The sequence below is a fragment of the Rosa rugosa genome, chromosome 5 (genome assembly GCF_958449725.1).
Source record: "Rosa rugosa chromosome 5, drRosRugo1.1, whole genome shotgun sequence".
NCBI classification, from domain to species: domain Eukaryota; kingdom Viridiplantae; phylum Streptophyta; class Magnoliopsida; order Rosales; family Rosaceae; genus Rosa; species Rosa rugosa.
The window spans coordinates 43,964,671-43,979,075 of record NC_084824.1 but is presented as its reverse complement, the minus strand read 5'-3'; the positions used below and the strand labels follow the sequence as shown (position 1 = coordinate 43,979,075).

Genomic DNA, 14,405 nt, shown 5'->3' with positions numbered 1-14,405 from the left:
AGTTTCTCCGATTCTAGGGCTAGCTTCTCTGTTCGACCTATCAAGCACTCGCCGAAGCCTGGAACGAGTTGCGTGGACGTTAACCTAGCTCCGGAGATTCGAATTTCACGAGAATGTTCTTCTCCGGCGATTCGTCGAATCAGAAGCATGTGGATTTGGGGGGACGGAGTACAAAGGAGAGGGATAGGCAGAAGCTTCTGGAGCAAACGAGGTTGGAGGTTTAGGAAGAGAAGAAAATGACAGAGGCTGCTTGTTGTATGAATGTGATGAATAGCGGAATCAGAGCACTAGTGAAAGTCATTCACTCTACTCCCACGCAGTCCGTTCTCTATCTCTCCGGCGGAGCCTCTCAGGTCTCTCTCTCTAATTAGCAATTCCGATTAAGATTCTGTCAAAATTGACTAAGACCGGTGATTTCAGGCGGTGACGTGGTTACTCTCCGTTCCCGGAGCCACAAGTATAGACTTGGAAACTGTAGTGCCTTATTCCCAAATGTCTATGATCCAATTACTCTCCCCAATTTAGTCTGTCTTCTCATTGTAAGGTTAAATTTACATATTGGTATTAACCTCTTACACTTGGTACAATTATATCATGTACCAGTCTTTTTTCTTTAAGCGTTCGATTTAAAGTTGATTAGCATGGACTCCAGGGCCGGCTCTCAGCATGTGCAACGAGAGCGACAGCAAGGGCCCCTCATTTAAGAGGGCCTTAATTTTTTTTTTTTGAGTTTTATGTATATATTAATAAATATTAAAAAGTGTAAAAAAAATATAAAAAAGGGCCCCATAATCCACTTTGTTGCGTTCACAACTCCACATACTTTGACTTTGAGAATTTAGAGGGCCCATTTTTCCTTTTAATGGTTTTATATTTATATAAATAAATATTAAAAACTGAAGATCATATGAAGTGAAGCTCCTAATAACCAAACCTTATCCTCCTCTTTTTTTTTTGCGTTCTGTCTCTCCTCGACTCCTCTCCTCAATTCTCATTGACCTCAGTACCTCTCTACTCAGCCACTCAGGTATGATTGAACTAATATTTGCTGTGTTATTTACTCTGCCCCGTAATGATTATTTGATGTGTTATTTCTAATGGTTTGATTTGATTTCCAGATTGCAAAGGTGTAGGCCAGTAGGCCGTCTAGCAATTTTGTGGGATTCTGGAATTGAGAAAATTGGAGAAGTCGAGCAGTGAACAAACTCAGAGTCTCGGACTATACTTTGAGTTCAGGGAATCAGGTTCTCTCCTTCACCTTGATTTGCTAAGAGACAGCTAGTGATATATTGAATTTCTTACAGGAAAGGAATACTTGCCCAGTTGTTAGACTTGCATATCGAATATTGTTAATTGTGTCTGTTACTGTTGCTTCAGCTGAGACGAGTTTTTCCAAGTTAAAGTTATTGAAGTCTTATTTGCGATCAACTATGTCACAAGAAAGGCTAAATGGACTTGCTTTGATTTCGATTGAGAACGAATATCTTGGAAAAATCAATTGTGATAAGCTAATTGATCAGTTTGCAGGTAAGAAGGCAAGGAGATGGATTTTGAAATGAATATCAATCAACACTGCTAGAATGTGTTATTTTGAGGGTTCCAGATCAAGCATATTTTTGTAATTATCTTTTGCTGCAAACTTTGTGTTTGTATTAAATATTTAGCCTTTTTTGTAGGCTCATCTAATGATATATATTGATGATACATGTTGGTTATTTGATTTTATGTTTTGAGTTTATTCCAGTATAAATTTCATATAAGACTGAAGCTTGGAGGGCCGCATTTTAAACTTTCGCACAGGGCCTCCGAAAAGTTTGAGACGGCTCTGATGGACTCTAGCATCAGAATCTGAGAGCTACAAGCTCTATTATCTATTATTTATTTAAACAATTGTATGTCTACATTTGTATGAAAAGCCAGAGTCTCTTTCCTTTAATGAGATGTTTCATAGGACTATGGCATGGTTGTTTTGTATTTGATACCTGAGTACTTTATTGTTCTTGTGAACAATTGGGAGATTTTATCTTGATGACATGCTGACCAAAACCGTATCGAAAGGAAACAGGTGCCACTTTTTGGTGTGGAAGGAAGGTTCGAAAGGATAAACCAGCATCCAGTAATGTATCAGCAATATTTGAGTTATTTTTCACAAGGAATTTCTATCATTTGGATTCGTATCATTTCTGATTGTTTGCAAAATGCAGGGACTCATTCGTTTTCCATAGGAGTCACAGAAGTCATTAATACAAATCTCTTGATAGAACTAAGTGCTGATGACGTAGATTATGTCTACCAAAGGTTAGTATTTCCAGACTAGGTTTCATGTATCTACGGTCCATTGATTATGCTTCACCAGTATCATTTTGAAACAATTATGCAATCCAGTACTTGTCTAATAACTCAACTTTTCACATAGAATGTTCATTTTCTATACTTAATGGTATGTATTATATAGGAGTCCTGGGAAAATCTTAAGCATCAATATCCCAACATTTGAGGCCCTTACTCAATTTGGAACTGCTACAATCACAGCAAAGAATACTGGTGAAGTGGAAGCATCCTATTGCTTAACGGTACACTATTGACTATTCTATTTTTAATGCCCTATTGTTTCCCTTCCCCTTGATGTTTGGGACTTTGGATTTCTTTAAGGACTAAATACTGTTTAGTCCTTGAACTTTTACCCAAAAAACACTTCAGTCCCTGTCCTTCTAATTTCACACGTTTAGTCCCTGTACTTTAAAATTTTGGACCAATAGGTCCTTGCCGTTACTTTTCGTCCAAAATCTCAGTTAAATCGATGACGTGGCAATTCTTTGGGACCAAAATGTCTATTCTACCCTCACTATTTTTTTTAATAAATTTATTTTTTTCTCTTTATTTTATTATTATTATTATTATTATTATTATTATTTTTTCTTTCTTTATTTCTTTCTTTTTATCTCTTCTTTTCCACCCCCTACGACCTCCTCTGCGGCCTCCCCTACAGCGCCCTCCCCCAATGCCACCGGCATCAGCAATTCAACCCCTGTTCGCCTGCGAGTTCACTCCCCTCCGGACTCCAATTCCATTGCCATCTTCAACAAAATCTCACCCAAATCAACCCTCGTTCCCCCTCTCCCTCTCCTCTCAGATCTCATTTCCTTCATTTGAATCAAACTTCTGCAAATCCATCCAATCCAACAATGGCAAACCAAGCCATCTAAGAGGTACAACCTTCTCTCTCTCTTCCTCATCGTTCGAATACATATATATAAATCTCCAAGAATAGAATTGAGCTTTTCCTTTGATTGGTCTGCAGATAATTGAGCAGCAAGTGCTGACGGTGGCGAAAGTGGTGGAGGACAAGCCCGATGAGCAGATCGCAACCCAGATCGAGTGGACGACGACGATCTGGAGGTGCTAAGAGAGCGGAGGCTCCAGCAGATGAAGATGAAATGGATTTTCGGGTGAAGATTTAGAGGACCCAATTGTATGATTCCAATTCCAAATTGGAATTATGGAGGCTGTGATCTTTTGGGGCCCGAATCCTTTTCGCCAACGGTCTATAAGTTTGGGGAGGAGTGGTGACGTTGTCGGAGCACATGAGCTTTCAGAGCTCAGCCTGGACCTTGAAGAAGACATGTCGATCTTCAGTTGCCTATGTTGTTAGAGCCGAGAATCTTTCTCTCCTCCTCGTAGGGTGCAGATCTTGTTGGAGGAGACGTCTTTGAAGGAGGGGCCTAGGCTTAGGTTGTACCATTGATCGGGGTGAGGAGCAGTTTTGGGGTCTTCTTTGGCGTTGCTGGCCATGGTTTGGTTTGTTGGAGAAGGAGAATGGTGCGTGGTTTCAGGTGAGGCGTGTGAAGAGAAGAGAGGGAGTAAGGAGGCAGAGGAGAAGTGATAAACAGAATAAAAAAAACAAACAAATAGAAAAAGAGAAAAGAAAAGAAAAGAAAAAAAAAGAATAAATTTATTAAAAAAAATAGTGAGGGTAGAATAGACATTTTGGTCCCAAAGAATTGCCACATCATCGATTTAACCGAGATTTTGGACGAAAAGTAACGGCAAGGACCTATTGGTCCGAAATTTTAAAGTACAGGGACTAAACGTGTGAAATTAGAAGGACAGAGATTGAAGTGTTTTTTTGGGTAAAAGTTCAATGACTAAACAGTATTTAGTCCTTTCTTTAACTTAAGTAAAGGACGTTAAGGGTTCTTATAAGTTTTTTGGTTTTGAATGGGGGGGGGGGGACTTCAACTAGGTTGTTTATACTAGGATACTCTCTTCAGCTGAGAAATAACAAGTTACGCACAACTAGCTGATAGGCCTTTTACCTATGATGTGTCTAATTTTGATATATTAAGGCTTAATATCATTCCTATTGATGATTATTTCGTGTGGTACTATTTAACATGCTCTGTTTAAAACTGGTTCTCAATTTCTGATAAACTTTTTGACAGCTCGGATAGTTAGTGATGCTAATGAACACCTAGTGACAGTATTAATGCTTACATTTCATTGTGATTATTGCATATGAAGAAATTTTATCGTGTTTCTTTTGGGCGATGAAATTCTATAAATATATTGTCCACTTGCTAAGAAGGTTAAAAATCAAATATTGAATCTTCCATAGTACTTGAAATGGAATCATTATTCATTTACCAGCTTGAATGAAGTAGTTGTCCACAACTTCAGTGGATGGCTATTGCAATATGTTGTGACACAAATTTACCTTTCTTGCAGTTTGATTGCTCAAGTGATGTCACCCTTATGGAGGTACTTTTGCCCCTGCAGCTCTTGTATTTAGACTTGTAACAAGATGAGTATTAATTTGTTAGAGAACCTGTTTTTCAGGAGCAATACTTCATTATGAAGCCAAAAGAAACGTTAACTCGATCATTCAAGCTTTACCCAGGAACCGATCAAGCTGCAAAATACATATGTGCAGGTATGATCTGCCCAAGCCATAGTGATGATAAAATGGCCTAAAGTAGTCACGCTTGGACTCATTTCTGGATCTTGAATGCAACTATACTTAAGGACTCTAATTATAATGAAGTGGATAGAGCCGAGTGCCAATTTTCTACGACGTCTACTGTCATTGATAATGGATCACAGGTTAGTGGTAGCTTAGAGACAAGAAATCTCATTCGTTTTTTAAGACAGTATGAATGTTGCTAAACCCCGTAGAATAAGCAGTTTTGGTATATGATCATCAGTATATTAATATACAACAGCTGATCAACCTGATGCTATTTCGTGAAATTTTATAACCTTCTACAGTTGATTTATATGAGCCACTCAAGTCATTACGTGTTGCAGGGTAATCCCTTTAAGCCACCAAAGACAGGAACAACTGGTTTCTTTGACTCCATTGAAAGCTTTTGGAACCATGTGTGGAAGACTTTTATAGATTTCATCACTGGAAAATCTTGCAGGTACTTGTTGCACAGTGGAATAATCAAAATTCTGGCTCATTTCTAACTGATATACTCTAGAGTCAAGATATTTAATACTGGAAGTGGCTATTGAGTCATATTATGTGTAACATGGCTAATGCCTGTTCAATGTGCTGGTTGCATTCAGACCATCCTTTCATGGCTCATAAGTATGATCAGAAACTAATCGTCTTTAAACTATCATTTCTCTCCTTCTGTGTGAGAAAGCATAACATATATATATTTTCTCTATATACACATAAGCCAAGCCTATGTAATGGCATTTGGAATTGCATCTGCTCAGTTATACAAAGTTTCATTCATTTCAGTTCTTCATTTCAGTCATCAGTTATTGCTGCATATATTGTCATGTAACATTTCATTTAATTTTCTGGTCCTTTTATGTTACTTATGTCTTTGTTAACATTTTTCTGGTTTTCAACAGTCGTCAATTATGACAGTGAGGACTGGGAAGGAAGACATTAGAGCCATAACAAGGATGCCCACTCTGCGGTAATGATCCAAAGCTCGAGAAGCAACATAAATGAGTTTTGGACTGGGATCTTAGAGCTCGAGAAGCAAGTGCTATGGATTACCTCCTTTCAGCATATGAGCTACCAAGTTTGATTCATGGGTCTAGCGCGCAGCTAGGAATAATGCTTTTGATTCATGTGTAGGTAGTAGCTAGGAAGGCTTTCTTGTTTGGTACATTATCTAATAACTTGAATGTTTGGAAGTTTGAAAAACTTATATGATATGGATTAATTAGTGTGGTTTTATGTGGTAATATGGACCATTATTTATGAAAAGATATTCCAGGTATGGAATACATAATGAACAAACAACAGCTCAAAACAATGTTGTGAGAACCAAGCTCAGACAACAAACCTAATGTTGCTCACACAATGGTTGATAAAAAGAATTTGTTGTGTGAACTAACAACCAACAACAAAAGAAAACAAAATTCTGTTGTGTGAGATTCATAACACACAACGGAAATAAAATCATCTCTGTTGTCTGAGTAACCAACAGACAAGGGAGATAATTTCACTTCGGTTGTGTGTTGCTTACCTCAGACAACAAAGAATGAGTTATATCTGTTGTCTGTTATTAGTATCAGACAACAAAGAATAAGTTATACCCGTTGTGTGTTATGAATCTCACATAACAAAGAATAAGTTATACCCATCGTGTGTTATGAATCTCACACAACGGCAAATTTCTTTTTATGTTGTCTGACTGTCCGGAGGCTTCCCTTCGCATGCCATGTCAGGCACATGCCTGCGCAGAATTCACACAACGGAAAATAGAATTCTGTTGAGCAAAGCATTATCACACAACGGTGAAATCACCGTTGTCTGATTTTTCAATCACACAACACTCACTTAGACCACGGTGAGTTTGGTCATCACACAACAAAAATCCACCGTTGTCTGATGGCTTTTTTGTAGTAGTGTATTCAAGGCCATAGGTCAATTGAACCCAGAAACTTGAAGAGGCACAGATTCGGTGGTCTTCGATCGTCAATCGCCGTTTACCCATGGCTGGGTAAGTTCCTCCCTATCTGATTTCGATCATTTTTGGATGACTGTGAACTTTCTCTCTTTATCCCCAAATTTGAATTGAATTTGAAGGTCTGCATTTTGGTATGGGTTGATTTGGATTTTCTAAAAATCGAACATCTAAACTTTGGAGCTGAGTTGAGTACAGTAATGGGGAACTGAGGCTTGCAAATGGGTTTAATTGACATGATTTTCCTTTCGGAATTGAATCAAGAGGAGGAGAAACAGAAAGGGTTGGTTCTGTTTTGGCTTCTTTTGAGTAAAGCTTGGGACTTTCGATCTTGGTGGGTTTCGGTGTTTGATTCTGTACTAATTTCCAAATTGAAGGAGTCTTCTTCTTCCTCCTCAAATTCATTGTTTGTTACAAGCAAGGGACTGGGAATTGCAATGGGAAAACGATTGGGTTTCTCCATAGTTACAGAAAGACGCTCAAGAAGAAAGAGAGAGAAGAGTAGGAAACACTATGTCAATATACTCATCAGACAACAGCCGAGGGCTGTTGTCTGATTCAGAAAATTTCTGTTGTCTAGTAGCCTGATATCTCTTAGGCCTTCAGACGACAGATATTACCCGTGATCTATATTTCACTCAAACAACATAGGCTGGCCAATAATCTGTTGTCTGATTATGTTGAGATATGTCAAATTATGACTTTCTGTAGTTGAAGATGTAACAAAACGATAGTTATATGTTGTTATAAAGGATTCTACACAACATCTTTTCATAAATCTCTATCGTTTGTATTTCATTAAGACGACAAAAATCTGTTGTGTGAATATATGGAGATTTGAACTATCTTGGATTTTTTCTGTTGTGTGAATCAATTGTGGACAACATATATTTTTCATGTTCTGTTGTTTCTTTTTTATTAAAATGACATAAATATGTCGTCCGAATATATAGAAGCTTGTACCTTCTTGGGTTTTTCTGTTGTGTGATTCAATTAGAAACCACAATTATATGTCGATGTATAAGACTGTTAACAACAGGCATTTGCTTGAATTCTGTTGTTTGATATTGGTTTGGATGTCAGCTTTATTTGGTTTGTATGTCTTAGCAAGAGCAGTTGCACAACACCATATTAAGAAATCTGGTCTGCAAAATTTAGTTGTAATTTATGAAAGAGAAGCACTTCAATCAAATTATCATTATAATTAATTTCATTTGAAAATGTACAAGTATCCAGATCCCATTACATCAATCAATCAAACTATAATTCTACAAGTTAAATCCACATAATATGAAAATACCAGATCATCTAGTGCTCTAAACTGCTCTCTTGACCATCCACACTACATCTTTCTTAAGCTCTCGACCAGCCACATAATCCAATACCTTTGCTAAATAAAGCTGATATATGATTGGCACTTTCAAGTCTCCTCTGAAGCACTGCCTGAACCTTGCCTGCATGCACAAAATTGTTAATGAAGAGCAGCCCCCTGGAAATAAATATATTATGTTCCACAATACCTTGCAATTGCAGAAAGCTGGCTCTGATCTTCCTTTTTATTCATTAACTTTCCAAGGGCAAAAACTGCAAGTACAAATAAAGAGTTATTGGAAACACATCCAGACACATGTACAAGGTTAGCATAAGAGAAGGAAAGAGTAAAAGCTTGTGTGTACTACAAGTAAATGCGGGTAAGAAGACATAAGAAACATCAAAATGAAAGAATGAACAACAGAACTTGCAATTCCACAGAGGAAGAAGGGACCGGACTAGTCAGTAATAATAGGGGCAATATTTACTTTTACACTATATAGTGATAATATATTTGACCACACAGAAGTTCATGTTAGCCATTCCATAATATGATCCCTGGGACAGACTTATGCAGCCAAATCGAGCCAAAATAAGGCACATCATTCTATGGGAGCCACTATATGCAAAACCTTACTTATCAATAAAGTGGCCAATCCCTTTTTTGAAAAGCCTCCTAAACCCAGATATGCTTTGCAGTTCATGGTAGATTTAGCAATATGAACATAAGCTCGCACCACTGAATAGTAGCTGAATGATGCCATCAACAAGAAGCACTTTTCCATATGTTGAAGACTGCACAGAAAGGAAGCCACATTAAAAATGTTGAAAAAGAATGAACACAATGGACATAAACAGCCAGAAGTAACCTAAAAAGGATAAACAAACAAAATACTACGCCAATAGGGCAAGATATAAATCAAGCAACAGCTATTCATGAGTCTCTTTTTCCTTTCCTCATTACCGGAAAACAGTATAAATATTTACAATGGGTTCTCTAATGTGCAGTTTTCAAGAACTTGAGGATTGTGACCATCAGAAATTGTTACAACCTCAACCATAGTATAACTGAAATATGTGCCGCAAAGTATAACAACTACTAATGCAAACATGAAAAGAAGCGGATTAATAGATGCATCAAAGTAATGCCTACCAGGCCAAATCAGGTTGTTGAAGTAAGTCTTTCTACTAGCCTTATCTGTGATACAAATAAAAAAGAAAATAAAGGGGGTCAATGTTTGTTAGTTATGAATCTTTTCTTTCAGAAGTTGTTAATTATGCAGTGTTTGCAGAACAGGGTACTCTCATTTAAAATATAGTCTGCTGCTGATTATAATAGGAGTCATCTGTTGTATAACATATTAAGCTAACAAAAGTTAAGAACTTTGACTTACAAAATTGAAAGAATTTTCTAGAAACCGAGTAAATCTTGATAGGATACATCTGATGATGTCTTGTTGGAATATTGTGCCTCTGGGCTTGAGTTGAAGTCAGGTTCAATTGCGTGGGGAATATATATTCTGTATCACAATTCAGAAGTCTATAAAGTGCATAAATGTTTAACATAATTTTTTTCCTCTATCAACCCAATTAGAAGGGTTTGTACAAGGAACTAATAATGATCATTGGAAATATTTAAATAAAATATCAAGGCTCTTACGTTTGAAGATCTCCCTAGGCATGCCTTGTAGGAAACAGTGATGCAGTATCTGCGCAATAGCACAATCAAGAGAACAATTTATAAAACAAGAAACAAACCAAACCATGTCATATTTAGTCAAGCCAAACTCTCTAAAAGCTACAAGCAGCAACATTTTCCTTTTAGAACCTCAAACCACATCACACTAAATCACACAATTCTCTCTAAAGACTCGTCTGCAATTAAACTCAAGTTAAACAAAAATTACACCTACATTGCAAGAGAGATTTATTTTAATCCATTCACTGGGCCCCAAGTTTTAATCAAAAAGACAAAGGAGTTAAACTTCTGGTACCCAGCATTATCTCAGCAACAAAAATAAACTATCAACACAAAGCTTTCTCCTCAAAAACATACAACCTTAGAATTCATACCCTCTGCACCGACAAGTACCAAAAGCAACAAAATTTTTTAATAAATTATGTTTCAAATTCCAGTTGTTCTTCATCCCCAGAAACATAAAAAGATCTTTCCTTTTTTTTTTTTCCCTGTAATCCTGTATGGTTGCAAAGACGCCATTAAAGCTTTCCAGCAACAAAAACTTTCCGGGAACCAAACAAGGTGTTAGGATCAAATTGATGCACTGAGACTAATCCTCTGTTTCTACAAATTGGGCCAATTAAAATTGAAAGAAAATCCAGCATTACATTCATAACTCGCAAATACAAAATCCCAAAGTGGCCGAACGCATAGCATACGTATACATATAAGCCAAAAACATATAGATACAGATAGAGAAAGTAAATAAAAAGGTGATCTTGCCTGACGTTGATGAGAGAAAGATTGGGTTTTGCTGTGAAATTTGGAAAATCTGGACTGAACGAGACTCTGGAATCCAGTATGTGTTGTCAGAGTTACATAGTATGAGTTTCTCTCTCTCTCTCTCTCTCTAGCTTTGGGTTCTGGCTATCTGGCCTTTGTGTTCTGCCGAGACTGGGTCGACGCCGAGAGAACAAGACGAGGTCGTCGCCGAGACTGGGTTGGAGGTCGATCCGCCTATCCTCCGTCTAAACCGCCTAGCCTCCGCCTAATGCAATCGAAAAAAAAAAACCCTAAAACCCCAATCTTGAGCAGAACACTTGATTGAAGAAAAAAAAACCTAAATCCCCAATCTTGAAGAAACCCTAAATCTATTAACACTTAACCGAGGGGCTTACCAGCAACACGATAGGGATTGAGACCGATATGTTTTGGCTGGAATGAGGTTTTCTATATATGCGAGGCGAGATGGGAAAATTTTTTCTGGGTTTTCAGTTCGATATTGGATTAGAAGAGATTGATGTTGGATTAGGACCTGGAATTTCAATTCGATGATTTTGGTTTGAGAATCAGAAGAGAGAAGTTCTGTTGTCGGGTTTTGGTTTAAGAGAAGATCGACATAGTTTGAGAGCGAGAGCGAGCTGAGTGTTGGGTTCTGGTTTCGATCAGTTTGATAAATTTGTCGGGCTAAAATTTCATGAAGTGTTAGACGGATAGGTCTTTACGTTGTGCCAAAAAATCAAACTAAAAGGAAAAAAAAAAAAAAAAAATCCTAACAACTGATCTCAGTTTAATGCACAACAGAAATCTGTTGTCTGAAACAAAACCATTTTCAAATAGTTCCTTTCAAAAAACCAAACAACCAAAACTAAATTAATGCACAATAGAAATCTGTTGTCTGAAACATAACCTTTTTCAGAAAACTGATTTACCATGGTATATCACTATATTCAGACAACAGAATTTTTTCATTCTGTCGTTAAAATTATTCAGACAACAGAAAACACATGTCTGAGCTCTGTCGTCTGATGAGTTTATTGACATAGTGAAAGAGGAAGAAACAATAAAAAATAAAAGACAGTTCCCTTTGCCTCTGTCAAATTTGACAGACCAAATGAAAATGTCATTTACACGTCAGATAAGACTCATGGGTTGGAGGGGTTGCAGATGTCTTTTCTAGCTGTTAGAGGTCTCCACATGGATTTAACATATCCATTGGAGATGGTTTTATATATACAAATGAGGGACATGCACTTTCAAACTATATCTGAAATGATGGTCTGTTTATTTATATACACCTCTCTCTTCAACCTGAGGCGACGCTTCTAGTTCTGCTTCTGTTATGCTTCCTGAGCTTCCCTGCATATCTAAAAACTTGACCGCACTGGGTTTTTTACTGAAAAGCTTAAAAATCATGGACAAAAAGAAAAAGAAAAAAAAAGACAATGGACAGTTACAAAGCATAGAGCACGGGGTGGGGTGTGGCCGTGTGACCACCACTCAACATGTCTGAACTTGAGCAGTAACCTTTGTTATTAAGCAACTAATTAGCTAGATTGGAGGGCCCCTAACTGTTATCAAATTGAGAAGGGAATCCACAACCACGGGCCGGCTCATGACCACACTAGAAGAATTCTCTATTTTAAAGCTCACCCTCTGGGCCTCTGGTAATGTAATGTCATATGAACAATGTTTTTTTTTATGAATAGTGTCCTTATGTTTTTAACCTCATTGTTGGATTCAGTGCATTTTCGCATTCGCCCTCAATTACACTTTTGTCTCTTCCATCGCTTCATAAATCCTTACACATGTAGAACACTCAGCTCTCTCAAAAGCTGCCAAAATCCACCGCTTCCCTGCTTCATTAGTATAAGCTTCTCAATCAGAATCAGTGTAGGCTTCTCATCAAGAATATGATAGCCACTTTCACCAATTCTTCTATCTGTTCTAAACATCATAAGCTGGATTAATGCAAATATCAGATACTTGAACCTGTGCAAGAAAATTATGGTTTGGGACTCTTCTCGCTAACAAAGGTACTATTTCTTCGTCTTTCTTATCTAGGTATTGTTTGCTCTGAGTTAGTAAACTAATTATTTCTCTTCATGTTATTGCTACATTAATATATAGCTTTGTACTTTGCTAACCAGAAAATTAAAGTTTGTATAGTCTAATAACATTATGTCTAGTTGTAAAAAATCAAAGCCTTTGATATCTCGGTTAACTTGAATAAATCATCTTCACTAACGTCATCAACCCAAACCACTATCTAGCTTTATTATACTCATACAAAAATCACATCCTGGCTAATTGGATTCCAATCTGTTTTTGAAATACTTGAAATTAAGGTAGTCCTCTTATTAGATGGGTTTGCTCTATATTATTCAGCATTTAATTTCAATTAAGTTGGCCTGTATACTCATAAAGTTTGTAATTTACTGCTGTTACAGTTATAGAAGTAACAAAAAAAGTCTAGAGACGAAGAAGGGATGCTCTTGGTGGATTAGGTACTTCAGTAGCGTTGAAAGGTTTTTTTTTTCTTTTATTTATTTATTTATTTATTTATTTATTTATTTTTTACTCAATTGGCTTATGATCATTCAAGGCTGCAAAGTATGCCTTTCTGAAGTTTGAATTTTGTTTTTTATTTCCTGATTGTTTGCAAAAAATGTCGAGTTAGTAGTGACAATGGGGGAGCTAGGCACTAAATAATATGGTGACTGAATCCCCCTCTTATATTTGATTTGATTTGATTTTTTTTTTAAATCGTTTTGGTTATTTGTTTCTGGGATGTCATAATTTCCAGTTTTTGCCGATCAACATTGGGATTTGTTTGTTGTCTTGCAAGATTTGGTGCTTTTGGAGCTGAAATTCTTACCTTTTTCAAGTTTTGCTATCATGGTCTTCTGATTTCATTTCTTGGCCCTTTCAAATTTGTAGGTTGTAGTTCATAAAGATTGATACTTTGATCGAGGTTATTGAACTTATTGGATTATATCTGCAACTGTTTCACAAATGCCTCTTAAGAGAAAGGTTAAGTAGGACAAAGACATCAGAAGAGGAAGGGAATTCTATATTGAGAATGCATGGGATATCGATGATTGATTTATAACTAATATATCTATATGAAAATTTGTGCTATTGTGCATTAAATTCAATATCTTGCCTTTTTATTTGAAGGAGTATTAAAAGTAGACTTAAAATGAAAGGACAATATATAACTAAAGATATATATAAAAAAAATTCATGAAAAGAATTTCGTTCGATATTTTGGTTTTCCACAACTCAACTCCAGGCACCTTTCATATCTCATAATTTAGAGATTTAATAATGTTATCTGACCTAGCCGCTCTGTTAGGGTTTCCTCGTCGGCCCTGTCGTCTTCGACTAAATTCCAAATCTATGGATATTGCCACAAACTCCCCCTTCTCCGGCGTGTCATGCTTTGCTTTAGGGTGCGCTGTAGGTCGTTTCTCTTTGCTTTTCCTTCTCCTTGGACTCGCTGTTAGCTGTTTTGATGGAGGACTGTTTGATCCGGGTTTGGCTCTTGCTTTGATTCCTGATGGGTCGGGTGATGGAGGATCTAGGGATAAAGCAATTGATCCATGGAGGTGGAGGGGTTTTCTACCCTCTGGTATTCGCGTCAATGGCAGCCTAACAACCTGCTTGAGTCCAGACCATCCTCGAGGGCCAGTCACGGCTGG

The 14,405-nt window shown here is 37.2% G+C and overlaps 1 protein-coding gene and 2 long non-coding RNA genes across 7 annotated transcripts; 1 reads left to right on the top strand and 2 right to left on the bottom strand.

Moving 5' to 3' along the window:
- The first annotated feature begins 921 nt into the window (after positions 1 to 921).
- On the top strand, positions 922 to 6,199 carry LOC133712375 (uncharacterized). Of its 4 annotated transcripts, none has more exons than XR_009847338.1 (8): positions 922 to 1,027; positions 1,119 to 1,244; positions 1,378 to 2,298; positions 2,456 to 2,573; positions 4,726 to 4,758; positions 4,837 to 5,100; positions 5,305 to 5,420; positions 5,866 to 6,199. It is a non-coding gene; the product is annotated as an uncharacterized LOC133712375 (long non-coding RNA). The 4 variants fall into 4 exon arrangements; XR_009847336.1 differs by having other exon boundaries at positions 1,119 to 2,116; positions 2,205 to 2,298; XR_009847337.1 differs by having other exon boundaries at positions 1,119 to 2,298; positions 4,837 to 4,930; positions 5,023 to 5,100.
- A 1,923-nt stretch (positions 6,200 to 8,122) lies between these two features.
- On the bottom strand, positions 8,123 to 9,031 carry LOC133708144 (diphosphomevalonate decarboxylase MVD1, peroxisomal-like). The gene is made up of 3 exons (XM_062133598.1): positions 8,881 to 9,031; positions 8,453 to 8,516; positions 8,123 to 8,386 (listed from the first exon to the last, which is right to left on the bottom strand). Exons 1-3 carry the CDS (start codon positions 9,026 to 9,028, stop codon positions 8,353 to 8,355), a joined length of 246 nt encoding a protein of 81 aa, XP_061989582.1. The 5' UTR covers positions 9,029 to 9,031; the 3' UTR covers positions 8,123 to 8,352.
- A 261-nt stretch (positions 9,032 to 9,292) lies between these two features.
- LOC133712324 (uncharacterized) lies at positions 9,293 to 11,390 on the bottom strand. Of its 2 annotated transcripts, XR_009847296.1 has the most exons (4): positions 11,100 to 11,390; positions 9,904 to 10,969; positions 9,638 to 9,763; positions 9,294 to 9,441 (listed from the first exon to the last, which is right to left on the bottom strand). It is a non-coding gene; the product is annotated as an uncharacterized LOC133712324 (long non-coding RNA). The 2 variants fall into 2 exon arrangements; XR_009847295.1 differs by having other exon boundaries at positions 9,293 to 9,441; positions 9,638 to 10,969.
- Positions 11,391 to 14,405: the final 3,015 nt, after the last annotated feature.